The sequence below is a fragment of the Mus caroli genome, chromosome 18 (assembly GCF_900094665.2).
Source record: "Mus caroli chromosome 18, CAROLI_EIJ_v1.1, whole genome shotgun sequence".
NCBI lineage: Eukaryota > Metazoa > Chordata > Mammalia > Rodentia > Muridae > Mus > Mus caroli.
The window spans coordinates 68,128,302-68,150,339 of record NC_034587.1 but is presented as its reverse complement, the minus strand read 5'-3'; the positions used below and the strand labels follow the sequence as shown (position 1 = coordinate 68,150,339).

Sequence of the window (22,038 nt, the reverse complement as noted above, 5' to 3'; positions counted from 1 at the left end):
CCAGCACTTCTGATGTTCTCCTCTTGTTCTTTCTTAGCCATCCCAAGCTCCAGCATCCTCCCTTCTGCTCCCAGAGATGTGCTCCCTGTCTTGGTTTCTAGTCGCTTTGTCCGTTTGAGCTGGCGTCCACCCGCAGAAGCAAAAGGGAACATTCAAACCTTCACAGTCTTTTTCTCCAGAGAGGGTGACAACAGGTAGGTACCATCAGTAAATTTCAGCTTTTTTCCTGAAACACTTTTAAGGTCCAAGTGAGGAATTGATGGTTGGGAGAACTTCAGGAGGACCAGGAAGAATGTACGAAATCTTCACCCAGCCCTTCTTTCAAACTACATGAATACGTTTGCTTTGTCAAAATAAGATAACTTTCAAAATTGCCTATGCAACATCCCTGACAAAAGGCTAGGATGCAAATGACTATATATTTTTTCTTTGATTTTTACACTGATACAAAAATAAGTTTTTCTGGATATCAGGAGAACTGAATATTAAGAACCACTGTTATTACTCACCAACACTCATATGATCTGAAGAACACTATGACTTTTCTGATCTTTAAAAGAAGAATAAATAATAATTGCCATTTCAGGTTTCTTTTAGGATTAAGTCAAACTTGTAGTGGTCATAGTGGAGAGTGTATGTATGATTTAACAAAAGTTGTTGGTGAATATAATAATTAGCTAGGTAAGAGTAAACTTCGCTTTTACAGTTGGAATTTAGTTTGTGATTTTTGTTTTTCCAAAGCATTTCCCCCTTCAGAATATTTCAGCGTGTTAGGGCTAAGCCATTTTGAGAATATATTGAAGGGAAGAAGCCGAGACTCATTTACAGGTGTTCTAGCTTCTTGTGTGTAGGGCTTCCATCTGACGGGATCTTTAGGAGCCCAGGACCCTCAGGACACTTGAGTGTTAGGTCATGGTTGCTTAATGGTACATGACAGTGATGGCTGAAGAATTCTATGCACACTGCTTCACAAGTGGGTTTACTAACAGTAATTAAACTATATCCTTTACAGTTTCTGTTTTTGCTTAAAGTTTGACCCAACTGTAAAATGAGAGCGGAAATATATACAGCACAGCATGTGATTGCTAGGATTGCTCACTGAAATGTGAGCAGACATACATTTAAATACATCTAAATTCAGTGTATGAAGACAGTAAAAGCTTCAAAAGTCCTTTGACTAGTGAACTCCAAGTCTAATTTTGATATTAGCAAAGGTCATATATATTATATTATTATATATTATTCAACATATATTTTGTATACATAGATATATAATATGCAACAGATATATATCATATAACATTATTAATATATTATCAATATTATATGAAAAATAAAAATAAATTAAAATTTAAAAATTAAAAATAAAAAAGATTGTTGCCTCCAATTTTCATGAGCACACAAACTGAGTTCCAAATCCTCCGCACACTATTTTCTAATCATGATCTTGATCCTTATGTTTTATTGCAGCTGGTCTTTGTATTAGTGTTTGTCATTGACCTGTATGTCGCTTAACTGAATAGTAATTATGGTTCTGCTCATCCCCAGTCCATCAGCCACTGTTACCCGGGTTGATTACCTACTCTGTCTTCTCACGTGACTTCATTTTTCCTTGTGTCACGTTCTGCCCTGGGCTGTGCTGTTGTGGTCAGCATCAGCATCACATGCTTGCTTTTACTTCTCCCTCCTGAGCTCCCAGGCTTTTCTATATTGAATTGCCCCGGGACTCATTCTTAGGGGATCACTTCAAGCTTGAATATGATCTATGAGTCTGTTACTGTCTTTAAATTCTCTCTCTCTCTCTCTCTCTCTCTCTCTCTCTCTCTCGCTCTCTCGCTCTCTGTCTGCCTTTAACTTTTACCTGGGATCTGGACGCACTGACCATTTTTTTTCACTTAAAATCAATCATTATGATTGAATAAAAATCTAATACATGCTCTCCTTCAACTTTAAAATTCTCACCTAAATCCTTGCAATTCCACAGTTTCTGTCTAACTCATTGAAAAATATTTTTCCAATCATGTCAAAGACTTTGGAGTAAATACCAAATTCTCTCTTTTTATTCATAGTCTTGTATAAATACTCTTGTCTTCATGAGAGAAATACTGGTTTCTTGTTCTAAGATAAAGGATAAGTATGATTTTGCTTTTAGCTTAGTGCGAGAGCTCAAGAACTTTATAATGTTACTCTTTAGATTTAGTGTGTTTAGATTGAGTTCAAAAGTCAATTATCAGAACACATATTGAGTCCTACCATCTTCTTTTATGTAAGCTACTTTCCATGATATCATCACTGAAGTCTGACAAGTCAGGTCTGTAACAACTGACTTCACATTTTATAACATGGGTTGGCTTGTTTTCTGCATTAAAACCTTTCATTGACAACTCTTCATTCATATTTGCAAAAGCTGCCTCTCCTGGGTCCTTGTTCTATCTTTATTCCCATCATTTATATTCTTTTATGTTTCATGTTTTAATTCTTCCTCCAATTTATATTCTTTTTTTTTGTTTCTTGTTTTAATTCTTCCTCCAGACCTCTTAAAAATATGTTCTAAATCTACTCATAACATCTTTTCTCTATTTGCTGTCATGTACACAGAACCCTCTACTTGAGTCCATTCCCACAACTATGTAAGTCTTTACATAATTTATACTGTATTTGTGCTGAATCTCACTTCTTGAACATTTTTCTGGATCATTTGCACTTGTTTTCACCTTTTCTTATTCATAGAGTTTGTATGTTTTTCTGTCTGTCTTTCTGTCTGCTTGTTTGTTTATGGGTTTTTTGTTTGTTTGTTTCTGACATCATGGAGAATACAAGAAAACATAATCCTATGTTAACAAAGCTAGTTAAAAACAATGAGGTTCGAATAATTTCCTCAACTCATTCTTCCAAATACCTGCGACTGTCACTGTACCTGAATGCTTTGACTAATCTTTTTTACACTTTTTAGTATTTGTTTTCTTAAATTTCTTTCTACCAGTGGAACAGAGACTTATTTTGAGTGTTTGTTTGTTTGTTTGTATGTTTGCTTTACCTCCTTTGAGTGCTGGGATGTTAATAACATCTATAACAATAACTAAAGCAAATCAACACTAGCTATGTTTCAAATTTAAGCCATAACTGAAACATCAACTACTATATGAAGGTCTACACAGGATTCCAAGTCATAAGTCATCGATTCATTACTTTCTCTTTCACATATTCCTTTGTTTGTGTGCGTGTGTGTGTGTGTGTGTGTGTGTGTGTGTGTGTGTGTATACACGTGTACGCATGATGTCCCACTATATTTTTGACATATTCATGTAGATTCCCCTATTGTGGGTGAAAAGTAAATTCTATCCAATGCTGATAATTGTGAATCGGATCTTCTAAGATAAATTTGCAGAAAGACATGTGTAATATTTCTGATAGATTCTTTTCCTAAGCAGTAAAATGAATCATGGAGGGGGAAAACACTGACAGCTATTCAGTGAAACTTTTCATAATTGAGCTAAAGGAACTGATGTTGAAATTTGATCTCAACATTCCCATTCATTTTGCATGTTCTAGCCTCTCACTAGAGCAAATACATGCCATATGTCCCTGAAGGATGAGCTGTGCGAATTGTTTGCATATGTAGATTTGTTTGGTTCCTCAAAACAATCATGTTTTAAAAGGTAGAGGATTTAACATCTGTGACTGATGAGCAGCATCTCTGGCAGACAAATTACTCTAGCTTCTGTTGTCATTCGTCTGTCTGACTGGTTAATATTATCGATAATGTAAATGCCATTTTAGCATTTTTTAAACTGTTCCTCTGCATGCTTTTGTCTTACCATTCAGAGAACATCTTATATTGAAAAGTTAAAAGTCAGGTTTTGTATGGAAGAAATTGCATCACAGATATCCACTTGTACTGAAAAATTACTAGAACTAAAAGTGATCATTGAGATCGTGATCTATCGTTCTTCTACTTAAACATTCAAAGATTGATGCTTAGGGAAAGTAGTGGTTCCTATGTCCAAAGCTGTGAAGTTGGCACCAACAATGTTAACAAACATTTACTGAGCACTTACTACACTAGATTGTAGGCAAAGCTTCTTGTGTGTGTGTGTGATCATTAGTGTCCATGTACAAACATTACACAGATAAGGGTAGAAGCCCAAATTTCTGTTATGTCGATTTTTAAGGGGACCAGATTTTAATTCAAGGGTGAGTCCAAATCAGGTATCCTCACCTAGTTTCTCCTGTAGTAAATTAAAGAGATGGAAGAGAAGTTAGCTTTTTGATATTTATAAAATTATGACATACATTTTTCTCAATATTTCTCTCCAATAGCTTTTCAAACTTCAAAATTTTCAATGGATAATCTGATCTGTTTATTCATTTTCCATGACTTAAAAACATTAGCCTATTTTCTATAACTATAAAGAGCACTGTAGCTTTCATTTAACTGCCTGGAGATTACTTATAGAGTTTGTCCCAGTGCAGTCAAAGTGTAAAGGTTATGGAGTTATAGAATTGAGCCTCAACATTTGGAATTCTTTCTCAGAATTTTACTAGCTGTGCTGCCTTTTATATCTTTAGTCTGTATATCTAAAGATATAAAATTAATAGTGGTATGCGGTGTGTGTTTGTGTGAGTGTGTGCTACATTGATGTATTTTAGACTTAACATTCTTATAATGGTGGCTTACACATTGAACAACACATGAAGCAGTAACTGATACCAAAGCTCCAGGAAGAGTCTAGTATGAGCCTACTGTGAAAAGCTGAAGAAACTGGAGTTAGATTTCTACAAGTGATGGCAACCCCTGTGGACACATTCACCATAGAGGACCAGAGCTTGCAAACTCATCCTGATTTGATTCCATCTTGTACTTTACCCATCGACAGTCCTACCATAGTGCTCCTTCAGTTTGTTGTCCTACATGCTGCTTCTGGAAACATCTACAGACACACCCAGAACATTGTCTGATTAATTTTCTACTGGTCTTCTAATCTAGTGACCTTGACAATCAAGATAAAGCATATAAAATTTGTAATTTTGTTTCCTTGTGTGGGGTGACAACATTTGATATGTAAGATTGTGATACATATTAAGTGAAGCTTATAAATGTATCTGAAACATCACTTCTTTGCCCATGGCAACAAAAACAAGCTGTTCCTGTTAACTAGTGCCATATATAAATAATTGTGTGGGTTCAAAAATTAAAATATATGAAATACAGGGGCATTTCCTGACACTTACTTAGAGGAGGGATTTATTGCTTTCATAAACATTATTCTACTTGACCCCCAGATAATGTTGTTATGATAATTTCCATTTCTAGAAGAGAATGTTCTGAAAGACTGAGAAATAGTACCTAAGCAGCTTTGCCAATAGTAGACCACAGAACCATGATGCAAATGCAAGGTGATCCCTTCTCTCTGTGCACAAAATAAGAAATATCTTCCTTTAAAAGGAACAAGTAAAATACAGTAGGCATTCAGATGAGAGAATTAAAACACTTCTATAAGCATCATCCAATTTAATCTTCACAGTAGCCCTGTGAGGTAGGTAGAAGAAGGTGGGTATTTTCATTTTGCAAATGAAGCCTGGAAGGCTCCCAGACACCCCTGACATGTTCAAGGTCACCTGCTTCTTTGGAATAGAAAAAAAAAAAAAAAGCCTGGACCAGGTCTCCCATTGTGTGGCATTGAAGTTTACTATGGCTCTGCGCTGCCTCAGAAACCTGTGCTCACTGCGCCAGGGATTAGAGACAAGGATTTATGACTGACACAGAGGATTCATTTTAGAATTCACTGTGCATTACATTTTCCAACATGGTGTTTACATATTCTTCCCCTGCTCCTCAGAGTTGAGGGCTCCGTGGCTGATGAAGCTTGTTATCCATGAAGGGAGTGTATTGTGATGGAAAAAGGACCAGCCTCAGTATCCAAACCATCACAGTGACCCAGGCATGAAGCTTAGGGAAATCAGCTCTTCCCTCAGAGCCTCTACTTCAGTGTAAGCTGTAAAGCAGATGACTCTTACCAAAATACTTTTCTAGGACATTGACAGAGAAAATGATAACGCAAAACTAACATGGGCCATCAACAAAGGTGTAGGCTTAGAGTTTTCAAGATCTACTTTTAATAAGGGTTCTCAAGTACTTCCAGTCCCCTTCTAGCCCACTAACCAAAGGTAGGGGAGAAGACATAGTAAATAGGAAAAGGGAATATAGACTTGTTTAGAAGTACTTCCTTGGGTCAATTCCAATCTCAGGTTTTCAGGATACCAGCAGTCCAGTTTAATAATGTCAAGCATCAGCAGCAGTGGCATGATCTAGCAGAGACCACCAGGCCTCTGATGAATTGACATGGGTCAGCAGGAGTGGCCAGGACCCACCTGGACCCCGGGAGAAGTTCTCTGCCGTGCCTCTGTCAATGTAGCAAAGATCAGCAAAGATGAAGACTGGAGATCAACAAAGTGATTCAAATCTAGCTATGCAAGCATGCAGCCACTGTCCATTGGATCCTATTTAGACTCTCTCCAAACATCACCTGTCCTCCCATGGGTCTTGCCTCAGCAAAACACTGTATGAGTCTATATTAGCAGAACACCATGTGAGTCTGTATTACTTATCATAACCAGAAACTTCCATTTCACAAGGCTACATATAAATGAAACATTTTTCATTTAATCAGCACATGTTGAACGGGACTCAACAATTTACCCACCACTGAATTAGAATTAGTAGAAAAATCGTGGTGCCTCTGAAAGTCTTTGAAGGATCTTCCTACTAAAAAATTTCTCTGATATGGGTTAGAGTTTAGTCTACAGTAATGGCTGTGAATGAAAAGAGGAATCTAGACCAGAGGTCAGCTGCTGGGAACCCAATTGACATGCAGCAAGCCTCTGAAGAAGTCAAAGAAAGAAGTGATTCTGGCTGAAAAGAAGGGTGTGCTAGTGGAGACAGAACAGATAAGAAGCAATGCTGTTAGGACCAGGCAATGCACTACATATGAATATAGAAGATAGTTTTAGGAAGGATTTATTTTGTGAGTGTGATGGCTTGTATATGCTTGGTCTGTGTAGTGGCACTATTAAGAGGTATGACCTTGTTAGAATAGGTTGGGCCTTGTTGGAGGAATTGTGTCATTGTGGGTATGGGCTTTAAGACCCTCAGCCTAGCCACCTGGAAGCTAGTCTTCTGTTTGCCTTTGGAAGGAGTTGTAGAACTCTAAGCTCCTCCCCCATCATACCTGCCTGGGCTACACCATGCTCTCATCTTGATAATGAACTGAACCTCTGAACCTGTAAGCCTGCCCCAAATAAAATGCTGTCCTTATAAGAGTTGCCTTGGTCATGGTGTCTGTTCACAGCAGTAGAACCAACCCTAAGACAATGAGTTTAGTGTTTGTCTGCATGTATGCGTATGCTACATGTGTGCCTGGTGCTTGCAGATGCCAGGAGAAAAAATTAGTTCTCCTGGAACTTGAGTTAGAGATATTTGTGAATAGTCATGTGAATACCAAGACATGATCTGCAAAAATGTGGGTCTTCTACAAAAGCCTGGAAGTATTCTTTTTTTTTTTTTTTCTGAGACAGGGTTTCTCTGTGTAGCCCTGGCTGTCCTGGCACTCACTTTGTAGACCAGGCTGGCCTGGAACTCACTTTGTAGACCAGGCTGGCCTCGAACTCAGAAATCCGCCTGCCTCTGCCTCCTGAGTGCTGGGATTAAAGGCGTGAGCCACCACGCCCGGCTACCTGGAAGTATTCTTAATTGGTGGCCTGTTTGTCCTGGAGGTTCTTATTGCTATCAGTTGGAGTCATACTGCCATGATTGTACTTTTAGTCTAGCTTTCTGGTAGGACCTCACTGTGTCTCCTCTACTGGCCTTGAACCCATTATCTTCCTGTCTCAGCCTCTAGCCTCAGCGCTTTTATTACAAGAATCTACCAGCCAGTCTTGTTGTAGTACTTTTACTTACTAGAGGAACAAAAATGAAAATAAATGGAGAACAAGCAACTGCTACAAATATTTTTCATTAAAATACAGTTTCTTCCCTACAAAGGAATTAATGTGATTCTTCTTCCTGGAAGCCACTAATTAGGTACTTGACACCTTATGACAGCATTGGTTGCTGAACCATTAGAATTAAATGTTAACACCCGATACACTTAGCTAAAGAAGAATATATTTATATAGTAGAATTTTATTTGTTACAAATACATCTGCAAAAGCACAATCAAGTTTAATCCTCAGTATCATTTATCTCTGAAGTAAAAAAAGGCAAGTTCTGAATTCAGTTAACATGATCACAAAAATCAAACCAAAACAAAATGAAACAAACAAAAAAGAGCTGGAAAAAATGATTATTTGTTCTCTTCCTAAGAGGAACATTATGCGGAAAGATTCCTTTGAGCAGCTCACACTCTCTGGTTTGTACATAGTACAACCATCATCAAGAAGGTGAAATAATATATGACTAGGATGGAGTTAAATACAGATTTGTAGGAATTTCTAAAATAATGGATGTGTGCAGATTCTATGTATACAATCACTTGAATTTTTCAAAGTAATCTATGTACTCACTTAAAAACTATGGATCTTAGTGGCCCAAACTATTTGCTAAAGTAAGAAAGTATATGTGGCAATTGTGCATAGTGCAAGGGTGCAAGGTGGCTTCTATTCAAAGTAATGGCTACACCAATGAGACATTCATGTATATTAATATACATTATACTCTATGTGATAGACGCTATATTCAGTATATAAACCACAATTAATGAGAATATGGAGAGACACTGATTAATGTTGTTGAAACTAGGAGAGAAGACTGTCAAAACTCGGTTAAGACACTGCATTTCACTCGGGTCCTAATTAAATCTCCCTCGAAACAAGACCTTGCCAAGTGCAAAAGGAAATATGAGTTGAAAGATGGTCGCTGACTGCCCATGAAATGCACAAAACACAAGAAGAAAGTCAGAGTGAGATGCTGCAGACAGGGATTGCATTCAAGCAATAAGTGGGCTTTTTACAGAGGAGTGTGAAAAGGCTGGACCACATTGGGAGAGGCTTCAGGTTGTCCCCAGGTCGTGAGTTTGTCTCAGCTACAGGATGATGGCAGGACACAAGACCATGGGCATGCACTGACAGATTACATACATCGGAAAAAGGGTTCAATGAAAAGTAGCAATAACTGAAAGTCAATTTCAAAGATGAAGCATTAGGAGAAACTAGCCTTCTATTGCAAGCACCAAGTACATTAGAATCTCTTTGGGGACAAAAAGACCTATAATCCCAGTAACCTAAGCAGAGTTAAGACTCAGTGCAAATTTCTGAAAGATGCTCTCTTGTTTGCTTTGTGCCTCAAAATGCAACTGTGCTTAAGACTTAATATGTATTACTGGGAGAAGTCTTCTCCTGTTTCCTCATTCCTCAACCTCAGCATCACTCTCAATTCAGCAAGCAGTCTTAATTGTTATGCTCCAGAGGGAGAAGAAATCACACCACGGCCAGAGTAGAGCTTATTTTTTCTAAGGTGGATGAGCAAAAACAAGGAGTGCACATTCCAGATTAGAGAGAGGACCAAACTGAAGGCAAGGATTAAAATCTGCCTGCATTATCTGGACTCATAAGAGTTGGTGTAGCATCTCTTCTCCTGGAACAAGTCTAAGGCTACACCTTTCCTGAAATATGCTTTCTTGGAATACACACTGACCCAATGTTCATTCTTTTACAAACAGATTCATTAGATGCAAGGGTTTGGGTAAAGTTGTAACCACAGGTAGAGCTGAGATGTTTACTGGGGTAAGGTGGGAAGACAAAAGTGTCTACGGAATGGGCTGTTTGGGAGCCAGTTAAAACTAGCTTTGATAATTTTTTACCCAGAGTCCCATTCTTCATTTTACTGGTTATTGCAGCTCTCCCCTTCCCATGCTTCAAGCCTTCTTAATTATCTTTGCCCAGAACCCCCAGCTTTGCTGTTTTACCTTAACAGCCATTTTAACACTAACACAGGACCAGCTCACACATCTGAAATCTCAAGCACCAAGAAACCTAAGCAGGGGGATTGCAGCGCTAGTTCTGGACTGGCTAATGTAGCTAGACACAATCTCAAAATTAAATAAAATAAAGTATATATGAATTTTCCAGAAAGACTTTCAAGTCATGAATTATAGTGACATTGTTGCAAAGCAGCGGGGTTATTGTTGCCACCTTGCGATAAAATATTAAAATGGTAACCTGAGGCAGCTTTGCCCATGCAAGAAATAAATGCTCCCATTGAGTAACTCTTTGTCACTGCTGGTAACAGAAAGGGGAAGTCGCCTACTCTTGCTTTCCTATAAGAAGATTCAGGTTTCATTCCTCGTTCTCTGGAGTTTCTATGAGTATATCTGTGGTGGGCAGATTCTAGAAGCCACAGGCTACTCAGTTCTCTAAATTCATCTAGATGAGCACCACATCTCACCTCTGAGTAGAGACAATTGAAGGGAGGAAGGCTTGACTGACAGTGTCTACTGATGCTCTAGCATGCAACGGCACCTTGTGGATATGAGGGCATTACATTTTCAGTTGTTAGGAGAGCACTCACAGAAGATCTCTAGGGCCTTCTGTCTATACCAAAAGACTCACAAAATATAAAGTAACGAATTCTTCAAAGTTAAGAAAGGAATAAAAAATAGGTACAGCCCTAGGCCTATTGTGCTTCGACTTAGCAAGATGAATATAAGACATTAAATCTGATTCAACAACTTCATTTTCTTTTCGGTGTTGATTATTTTTATTTTAAATATACATATATATGTACTTCCTATAGTAATTTGAAGCATGCATAAAATGTGTAGTAATCAAATTGAGGCTGTTGGCATTTTTATCTTCTTAAACCTGTCTTATCATTTCTAATTAACACATTATAAGTATGCATATTTATGAGGTATAGTGTGATATTTTAGTACATAAGTACAATGTATACCGATCGAATGATGAGATGAAATACTTCTCTCTATTGTTATACTGTGTAGAGAGGTAGAGCTAGTTTGCTGTCTATTGCTGTGATAAATGTGATCACCAAATGCAACTTGAGGAGAAAAGAGTTTAATTCATCTACTTCCAGGTCAGGTTTTGTTGACCAAAGCTAAACAGGAATAAAGCAGAAATGAAATTCTGCTGACCTACCTGTTTTCCAGCTCACTCTGTCTCATGATCAGCTATGTTTCTTACACAGCCCTGACACACCTGCTCTGCTAGGGCTGGGCCAGCACAGTAGATTGGACCATTTTTACATCAATCATCAAGTAAGTTATCTTACAGATATGGACACAGGACCAACCCATTCAGGCAATTCTTCATGGTGAGGTTTCTGATAAGTTGACACATAAAACTAAGGAGCACTAAGGCTTTGAGTACTTCTTGGTTATTTTTATTATACATTGTAGATTATTATAAAGTGTAGTCATCTGGTATGCTGCAAGACCCTAGAGTTTAATCAGTACTCTGTAATATTTTGACAACCATTGACCTATTTCCCTTGAATTCTTTTGCATCCATCATCTTCCTTAACCTCTACTATCTTGTAGTCAGATCAAATTTGATTTTTTTTTTTTATTTTAGACTTCACGTTCAAGAACATATGTTATTTACTTCTTTATAGATAGCTTATTTTACTGAAGATAAACTCCAGTTCCAAACACTTTCCTGATTACTGGCTTTATTCCCCTTTATGACTAAATATTATCTATTGTGTATGTACACCCCATGATTAAGCATTCATCCATGACGGGTATCTAGGTTTGTCAAATCTTTGCTATTTGAGGAGAGCACAGCAATAAACATGGGAGTACAGATGTCTATTGAGAGTTGGCAGCATTTATTTTGACAATATCCTTGTAAATAGAAGAGTTAAATTATATGGTAAGTCTGTGAATGATGTTTCTGCAATAACTACAAGAATCTTAGTTCTGGTACTCTTTACTCAATATTATTTTGGTCTTTTTGACAATAACCACTGTGACCAGTACCAACAGCACTATGATTTTGAATTTTAGTTCTGTGGTGCCAAATGAACTTCGAAGCATTCCCTTAAGAAAACATCTGAAAAATCTAATTGTCATTAGATGAAATAGGTATCAGTTTAAATGTCTCCAAAAATAAGACAAAGCTCAGTGACAAAAATGAACATTTACAACCAAATCCCCATGAGAAGTTATAAAAACATTGTCTAGCAATAAAATGTATGAAACAATTCAATGGTTTTAGAATCTCTTCTTAAATTTGTATTCAATTATGTACTAAGGGTCAGTGAACATATGAAGGTCTAGAGTCATCCTTTAAAGTTATTTTACGAGTTCTCCTTGCTGAATGTCAGTGTCACCAGCCACATGTCTGTAGATTCACTCTTTCTCAAGGAAAAAGGAGAAGCAGGAGAAATGTCTTTTTTGATAAACAGTTGAACACATGTAGTTGTAGTTTGAAGAACAAGGCAAGGAGACATGTGTGTATTATCATTTTTCCTTTACAAAGAGATAAATGTCCATTCTTCCTGTAACTGAACTTAGAGAAGCCATAGGAGGCAAAATTGGATATATACACAGAAATGCTTCTCATCTGCATTTTGCTTTCCAACACAAAAATGCATGAATGAATCTGTACACAATTCTAGGAAAGTCCAAAGTGTGGAATGATTTAAACATTGACTTAACTCTTTAGATGCCTTTTGTAAAATTTCATCTTCCTGCCCTGATTGCAGATGTTCCTTCTCATTCTCTAGACTCTTTGCTTGCCATGACTTTTGAAAACTAACTGTTAAAATGTCAAAAACAAGACTTTAATTTGCTAGTTGCCATAAGAATGATGGTGGCTTACACTCTCTCAGACTTCACTGTGTCTTCTTATGGGCCCTTTCCATTCACTTAATTTTCATCATCAACCTTGGAATGCCTGAATTTTATCCCAGAGTCAACATTAAATGAGTAAGCAACCTTTTGGTTGCTCATAATCCTTGTATGCCAAACAAAGTTTGGGCTAATGCTTTCATCTTAAGATAATATTACTCTTCACCTTGATTTCCTAGGGAGCGAGCTTTGAATACAAGCCAGCCTGGGTCGCTTCAGCTTACTGTGGGAAACTTGAAACCAGAAGCCATGTACACCTTCAGAGTTGTCGCCTACAATGAGTGGGGACCAGGGGAGAGTTCTCAGCCCATCAAGGTGGCCACTCAGCCTGAGTGTGAGTATGAAAATGGAAGGGCGATTTTTAAAGCATTTGTATTCACTGTCTACAACATCCATGCCTCCTTTGTAGAATGTTTTTAAAGGGTCAATACGGAAAGAAAAGCTTTGTAGCAACACATTTCACTTAAGCACTTTTATAAGTGAACTAGACTTTTAAAGAGACACTGTGCCTACTCAAACTATAATAGGAAATTATAAGTGGGAAAGGCAAAGTTTACCCAGTAGTCCTCTTGCTTCTCTTCTATGAAGCAACTTATCCTGTTGATACCATTCTGTCAGCATCCTCTTCCATTCATTTTTCATATATTTTTTATTTTATTAAAGAAAAACCTAATAGCATGGAACTTTTAATTTCAGGAACCTACTACGAAACTTAGATATGCACTAAGTTTGCCCAAGAAGCTATCAGAAGCCAAACAGAAACACTCAGGATAGGGCAATTATATCTATTCACTACACCATCCTCGAAATCTAATTACCATATTAAAATATATGGTCCCAAAGTAAAGGAGCTGGACACTGCTTAAAGAACTTAAAATTTAATGATTTGTATTTTGACAGTCTCAGAGTAAAACGTTCCTCTACTTTGCTAAGCTTTGCTTACACATTTTCCATATATTTTATGGGACAAATTAAATGAGTAAGCAAACTTTTGGTTGTTCATTACCCTCATGTTTTAGGGGACAAATCATTGTCAAGCAGTTTGTCAGCTTATGATTCAATGAAAGCGTTCTAATCTAAAAGTTAAGCTTACTGAATGCATATGTATAATAAGGTGCACAGCATCACATACTGGATTCCAGCTCCTCCTTTCCAATTAATAATGCTAAGTCTATGATTTGTTGTTGTTGTTTTGTGCTCCCACTAGTTTATGTTCTCTTTAAAAATCTGTGTTTAACTTAAATACAATTAGACATGCTTTCTAAAGATGATATACAATTAGAAACACATCAACTAGTAAAGGCAAACAAAGCAATATTTTTGGATGGTGGTGGTGCATTTCCTTTGTCATAGCACAGGGAGGCACAGGTAGGCAGATCTGTTTGAGTTGGAGGGCACCCTGGACTACAGATTGTTTTAGGGAAGCCAGATCTACACAGAGAAACCCAACCCTGTCTTTAAAAAAAATCGAAATCAGTCACTGAAATGGCTCACTATCTTGGGTCTATGACATCACTGTGGTGAAGATCATAGAGAATAGGTTAAGACACCTGAGTCCTGGTGAATGACTGACTCTTGGGAAGATCCACAGCCTCTTTTTTTTTCTTGTTGCTGTGATTATAGAGACAGTGTACGATAATTATCCTTGAAAGTAGAAATGGTTAAGCCTCAATAATCTTATAAATGCCTTATGAAAAAGTATATTCCGGGTAGTAACGTCAAAAGCATTGTGATACATACATTGTCAACAGTTAGTAGTGCCCAGAGGGTCCTGAGGCGAATCCTGGAGGTAACTTTTAGGATGATGGATATAAACACTGGGCTTCTATTGGAATTTGTAGACTAATTAAGGACAACTGCAGCCATCATCTCCACAGAGCCAATTTAAACAAATGGCCAAGCATCATCTCCAGCCATACACAGGTAGAGCTTCAATTGCTCTCAGAAATTTCTTCCAAAGAATGTTGTGTTGTTTAATTGATTTAAATAACTAGACAAAGGGCTGTGGAGATGGTTTAGCAGCTAAGAGCACTGACATCAAGCCTGATAACATGAGTTCCATCGCTGGTGGTAAGAGAGAACTGAGTCCTCTAAATGGTCTTCTGAACTCCATTCCTGCTTGTGCTGCGGTATATGCATGTGTATATGGTATGTGTATGTGTATATGTATATATGTGTGTGTAGTATGATCATATATATATATATATGCAAAACACTTCATTTTAATCTTAATGACTACAAAATCCCTCAAAATTATAAATAGAAAATGCCTATAAATTATTCTAATATTGAAAATCTAAACATGACATTGTTCTCTTTCAAGATATGAAATTTCTATGCAATATCTGAAATATTCATGCATAATCCTAATACTTTCTAGAATTATGTTCATGTAATATTCAAGAATAACATCTCATGATTACTTTGTATTTCTGATAATCCTGGTTTAGTCAGCCTTGCTTTCTCACCAGGGACACCATGGTTTCTCGTTCCTCAATGAAATCATTTTGAATCTTCCTACTTTAAAATTCAGATGGGTTTCTTGTTTGTTTGCTTGCTTGTTTGTTTGTTTGTTGTTTATTTTGGTTTGTTGTCCTTGTTGTTTTTCTTTATCTTAGATTTGTATAAACAGCAGTAGTTTGAAATCATGGAGCCAAAACATATCTGACAACAGCTGCTATTAGAAGCACTTCCTTGTTATACAAGGTCTGCCACTTTAATGTGATTATTATATTAGATTTACCTATATAACGACGTGTGTCCACAAAAATTCTTACCTGTAGAAGACATAGAGTGGCATAAAATGTCCAGTCATATTTTGTGAATAGCTACCAGGTCCCTAATACTATTCCAGACTACTTAAAACATACAGACTATTTAAAGGAAGGAATGTGCATGCAGCTTATTAACAGTGCTCATAGAAGTTGGAGGAAGTAAAGAACACATACCTTTTTTTAAAAAAAAAATTATTTGTAATTCATTTTTTTACACTTCATATTCCATTCTCTGCCACCCCCATCCATCCTCCAACTACTCCACATCCCACGCCTCCCTCCCACCCCACCCCATCTGCACGAGGATGCCTTCACCCCCCCCACCCCACCTGACCTCTAAACTCCCTAGGGCCTCCAGCCTCTTGAGGGTTAGGTGTATCATCTCTAAATGAACACAGACCTGAAAGTCATCTACTGTATTTGTTGGGGCCCTCATATCAGTTGGTATATGTTGTCTGTCTGGTGGTCCAGCGTTTGAAAGATCTCGGGAGTCCAGATTAATTGAGACTGCTGGTCCTCCTACAGGATCGCCCTTCTCCTCATGTTCTTTTGTCTTCTCTAATTCAACAACAGGGATCAGTTGCTTTTGTCCATTGGTTGGGTGCAAACATCTGCATCTGACTCTTTAAGCTGCTTGTTGGGTCTTTCGGGGTGGGGTGGGGCAGTCATGACAGATCCTTTTTTGTGCGTGTTCCATAGCCTCAGTAATAGTGTCAGGCCTTGGGACCTTCCATTGAGCTGGATCCCACTTTGGGCCTGTTGCCGGACCTTCTTTTTCCTCAGACTCCTCTCCATCTCCATCTCTGTAAGTCTTTCATATAGAAACAATATGGGTGAGAGGTGTGACTGTGGGATGGCAACCTCATCCCTCACTTGATGTCCTGTCTTCCTGCTGGAGGTGGGTTCTATAAGTTCCTTCTCCCTACTGTCAAAGGATTTTGTCAAAGGTCCCTCCCTGTGAGTACTAGGAGTCTCTCACCTCCCAGGTCTCTGGTGCATTCTGGGGGGTTCGCCCATCTTCCTATTTCTCAAGGTTGCCTGTTCTCATTCTTTCTGCTGGCCCACAGGGCTTCAGTCCTTTTCCCATACCCAATACCAGATCAGGTTCCTTGTCCCTGCCACTGCCAACCCACCCCTGTCCACTTTCCTTTCCAAGTCCTTTCCTTCCTCCCTCCCCACGCATGATTGCTTTCTTCTCTCTCCCAAGGGGGACTGAGGCATCCTCACTTGGGCACTTCAGTTTTTTGAGCCTTTTGAATTCTGTGGACTGTATCTTGTGTATTCTGTATGTTTGTTGTTGTTGCTTTGGTGGTGTTGTTATTTGTTTGGTTTTTGTTTTGGCTAATATCCACTTATTAGTGATTACATACCATGCATATCCTCACTCAGGATGATATTTTCTAGTTACAGAAAAATGTGGTTCATTTACACAGTGGAATACTACTCAGCTATTAAGAACGAGGACATCCTAACTTTTTCAGGCAAATGGATAAAACTAGAAAGAACACACATACATCTAATAGTCAAAGTTGCTCAATAAGAGATACTACAGGAAGTGCTCAAATGGAACACACTCAAGAGCTCTATGTCTGTTCTTGAGCATGTTTATAGATATGATTATGTGTCAGTTCATTTTTTAATGCTTAATCATTGTACGCTCGCCTCCTCAGATCAATGCTGTATTACAAGAGCACTCTCATTATGCCTTCAATATCATTCAATGCTGGCCACTCAAAAAAACAAGAGAGTAGAGTTGACCCCATAGCTCAGTGTTCAATAACTGATTCAGCCTGCCCAAAGACTGCAAAGGAAACTACAAAGCAATAAATAAACCAGACCCCGATTCCTATAAATATTTATTTTACTTAATAGATGGCAGATACCATGATGAAGCAACTGAGCAATATGAAGTGTCCAATTAAATGTAACTGATTGTTAATGTGGTAACATGTAAAGAATTTGATTTTTTCCCAAAAGAATGAAAATGGAGATTACTTCTGCTTTAGGAACATGTCTCAGCCTTGAGTAACTTTCCATTAAGAGCAATAATGACCTCAGGATTTTCTTCATTTTTGATCTTTATCCACAGCATTTTATTTAAAATAGCCTCAGTTCTCTCTTACTGTGGATTAAAAATCACTTTTGTATTGCACTGCAGCTTGACTGTTTTCTGAGAGTTGCCATTGGCTCATTTGTCTTTTCCTAAGTAGATGGGTAGAGAGGGACAAATCAGCCTATGTCAGCAGGATGTGAATTCAGAATGTCTTTTAGAAAGCAGACACTGAACCGCATCATTCAACTCATTTATACTGAGTAGTCTACAGCTCACTTATTACATTTATTATAGACATTATGATAAATAAATTGCATTATTATAGCTAATAGATGCTACAATAAATGCCATTTGAGCAACATGAAAACATCACTAAGGTTTCTTAATAACTCCCCAAATGTTGAGGAAGATGGTATACCGAAGAGATCTAGGGTTCTCCCAGTCATTACTTATATATGTATATATCACTGTCTATATTTTTAGAGAAAGTACAGGGTTGAAATTCATTGTTCCGTTTGAGAGATGCAAACAAAAGAGGAGAAATTTTGTCAGTATTTTCCACTAACAGAACTATTTTATTCTTTGAAAGCAGATCTCATCTGAGTTTATATTTAGCTGTTGCTTTTACTGCTGTTTCCCCAAATGTGATGTCGTCATTGTACACAGCCACTGCACCACCTTTATACAAACTTAATGTCCAGACTTTCATTTTATTTGAGTAATCTGTTCCATTAGGAAAATTGTGTTTTCAAGGAATAAAGCGCGGTGCAAATTTGTGTGAAATATAAATCATCAACAACTGTTTCTATAAGTGCATGCATTCTGTTGCAATCATTTAGAAAGATCAACAGTCTGAGATCCAGTTTATAAAATAATAGCCTGGAATAGAAGAGTTTGATTTTTATGAAGGCTTGTGTCCTCTGATTATATCTTCCTTTTGCTAAACCTTTGCCCTTTCTCCCTTGCTTTTGTGGTGTGTAATTTCTCCACAGTATTATCAGGCAGGATTTAAGTCCCTGCCTGCCTAAGACATGTCTAATCTTTTCATACCACATGTGGTGAATTTTTGTATTATGTGGGGTCCCCAAAATGCTATTAAGGCAGTTTAATCATAAAGGATGTTAAAATGGACCACATACAGGCTCGAGGGCCTGAGTAACAATACAAATCCTGTTTGCTCAAGCACAGCACAATTTTCTGCAAAATTCTTTTGTGGTTAAGAATTGTAAGGAATGTTCTTAAGTTTGCTGTATTCTTTACACAGTAAGATACTGAAAGCAACCTTTCAAGCCGATTAATTTATAAATACATAACATAAATGTATAGCTTGTTACATTTTCTTCCTTTGATTAATTTTTTATTACGGCAGGGTTCTGCTTGTGTGGTAGTTATGATGACAACAGAGAGTATCACTATATGCATCCCAGAGGCTATTCCATAATTGTTAGGACTTAGCTTTTCTGAACTCTATAAAGTTAGGTATAACCTAGTTCCCATTTTCACAGGTTGTGAAAGTAAACTGAAATGATAGAGTTTCTAGGTTGTGTCTGCCATCCACTAGTCACTCAGTAACCAGAAATCTAATTCCAAGGAGATGAGGATTAATTAAGAACATAATACCAACTCTTCAGGCTGTAAAAGATGTGAAGTACTCACCCCTGTAATCAACTCACTAAATAAGACTAGTTTAAAATGGTTTTGGAATAGTTTGGTTACTATGTAACAGTCCTTTTATGCACACTGGTCAGTTCTTAAATTTAAAAATATCTCACTGCCTAATCCTCTAACTTTGCCTAGTATATATCTTTGTGGCCCTAAATAAAGTTAAATCTTATGATGAGAAAATAATATATTATCTCATAAATGGGCTACTACATTGTAACATTATAAATATTTTATTCATTAAAAGATACAAATGGAATAAGATTTGTACTCTGTGTATAACAATGGAGATGAGAAATGCAAGTTATGTTTCTTCATGGATTTTCATCTTTATTGCAGTTGTGTCCAGATAATTTCTTTAATGACTTGATCTGGATTTTAACAACCACCATCTTGATTACAACACAACTGAATTGCAAAGTGTTTGTATAAATATCTGAAACAATTATGGAGGCAGAGTTGATGACTAGCCAGTTGGTGGTGGTCCAGTCACACGTCTAGACAGACAGTAAGAGCAAAGATGTAGACAAGAATGGCTAACTGGTGTCTCTTGGCAGCTAAGAGACTTTGATAATAATTTTAAAAGTCTCTTAGTGTGAAACATATTTTCAAGTATTATAGCAGGCAAGACCTATAGCCAAACATTCTAGTGACACAACACTATGGAATAGGGTAACCCTCTGCACTATATGTCAATGGACATTTAATTATAATAAAATATGATCAATGCTTTAACTTACTAATGACAGGTAAAAATGAAATCAACTTAAAATCAAGATCACACTACTACATTTTTTTCCAGTATCTTCTGCACTGGACACTATAGACCAATCATTCCATGATTGCAGGAGATTCCCTCACCTGGTATCAGTTTAAACTCTGAATTAGTTAATGACTATAGGAACAACAGTAAAGGCACAGACCCATTCTCAAGGATCTATGGCTATAACAGAAGTTTTTGGTTCTGTAAATGCTCTAAAATGTAATTAGTTTAGATCACATTTTAGCAAATTTGTATTGCTGTGCTTCCTAGTGGGCAGGAGCACTTTTATCTAAATAGAACTGATGTCATATTTTATCACACATTAATGTCTCAACTTCTTAGGATGGAAAATAAAATATAAAATTAAAAAAATTATTAGGACAGAAGATAAAATATTAAGAAAACCAATATAGTTTATATCTTAATCTTTGCTGCTGAAGGACAGGAACTGTGGCTGGGTAATTTTCAGTGGAAAGTATTTCCTATAGTTCAGCAATTAGAAGCTACAAAACGAAGGCTTGGTGTTTGCTGAGATCAAGTCTCTGCTCCCAAGATGAGTGATGTTTTGTCATAATCTCCATAAGAAACATGCTGTGTCCTCTCAGTATAGGACTGAAAGAAGAACAGGGCTTGGGGGAAGGGCTGTCAGTGAGCTCTTTCATTTCTTGTCTTAGAAAAGACACTAATCTCTTGATGATGGCTGAGCCAAAATTTTGTCCTCAAATGCTGCTCTTCATAATAGTGTTGTCTTTAGGCATGTCTCAACATGAGCTGTGGAAACGAGAAAAATGACCTAAAAAAGTAAAAATAAATAAATAAATAAAGAATAAAGAATAAAGAAATTAGTAGTATGTTTGTGTTGATAATACACTTGTAAAATAATTTTTATCATACTTAGTGATGGGTTTTATCTATTCCTGTCAATATAAAGTTAGTATTCCAAGAACTAGTACAAAATCAGCATATAGTTTATTAGTAGCTTTATGCACAAAACATGCTAACTTTTAGCATTCATGATCATGGGATAGTTTAGAGCATGAGACTAGCATGGTGGCTCACACCTCTATTCACAGTACTCAGAGACAGTTGCAAAAGGATCGTAATTTCCAAGATGGTCTGAAATGTTCTATTTTTTAAAATTATATACATATAATGTATATTAATCCTTTGTCAGATGTATAAGTGGCAAAGATTATCTCCTATCTCATGGGATTTTCCTAAACCCTGTTGATTGCTTTTAGCTCAACCTTGTCATAGAGGGAAGGAGAAAAGAGGAAGGGCAGAAAGGATAGAGGAAAGGAGGAGGTATAAATGAATATAAATCATGACAAGAGCCAATCAAAATTAAATAAATCTCACTTTTATATTATTCCTCTATGGATGCTTTTAAATGTAGGTTCTATTCTGATAGCTATATAAGTGGAAGACTGTAAATGTTTTCCTCCCAAAACAATAAGGATGCATGATTATTCTTTATGTCTAAAACTCTTACATTTTATTACTTTGATATTTTTACTGTGTTTATATTGGAGGATAATGTCTGGTAGAGATAGTCATGGGCACAGTGACTCCTACCCCATGGAAACAAGTTCCATTTTAGCACAATCTTCCCTGCAGGTGGGGCAAAAAGTAGATATAATCAGTCAAGTAAGGACACAGTTTCTGATCTCAGAAACTGTGAGATCCCCTGATTTTACAGGCAGGGGAATTGCCCTGGTTTGAAAGTGAAGGATTTTAAGGTGATGAAAAGTAGTCCATATAGCCATAGGTATTAAAATGAAAGTTAAATTGTTGCCACGAGTTCCTAGACATAAATGATCAAGGGTCCTTATTTTTATCATCTCACCATCTGGAAGATGGGCTGGGGATAATGTGAGACCACAGCCAATGCCAGAGAGCATATATGTTCTCCCTTTTAAAATA

General features: G+C 37.2%; 1 protein-coding gene across 1 annotated transcript in view; it reads left to right on the top strand.

Annotated features, from left to right (window-relative positions):
- Positions 1-22,038, top strand: part of Dcc (DCC netrin 1 receptor) — a 1,075,620-nt gene that overhangs the window by 749,135 nt on the left and 304,447 nt on the right. The window contains exons 8-9 of the mRNA XM_021150630.2: positions 38-194; positions 13,043-13,197. Coding sequence (XP_021006289.1) covers positions 38-194; positions 13,043-13,197 — 312 coding nt within the window. The remainder of the gene's footprint in view (positions 1-37; positions 195-13,042; positions 13,198-22,038) is intronic.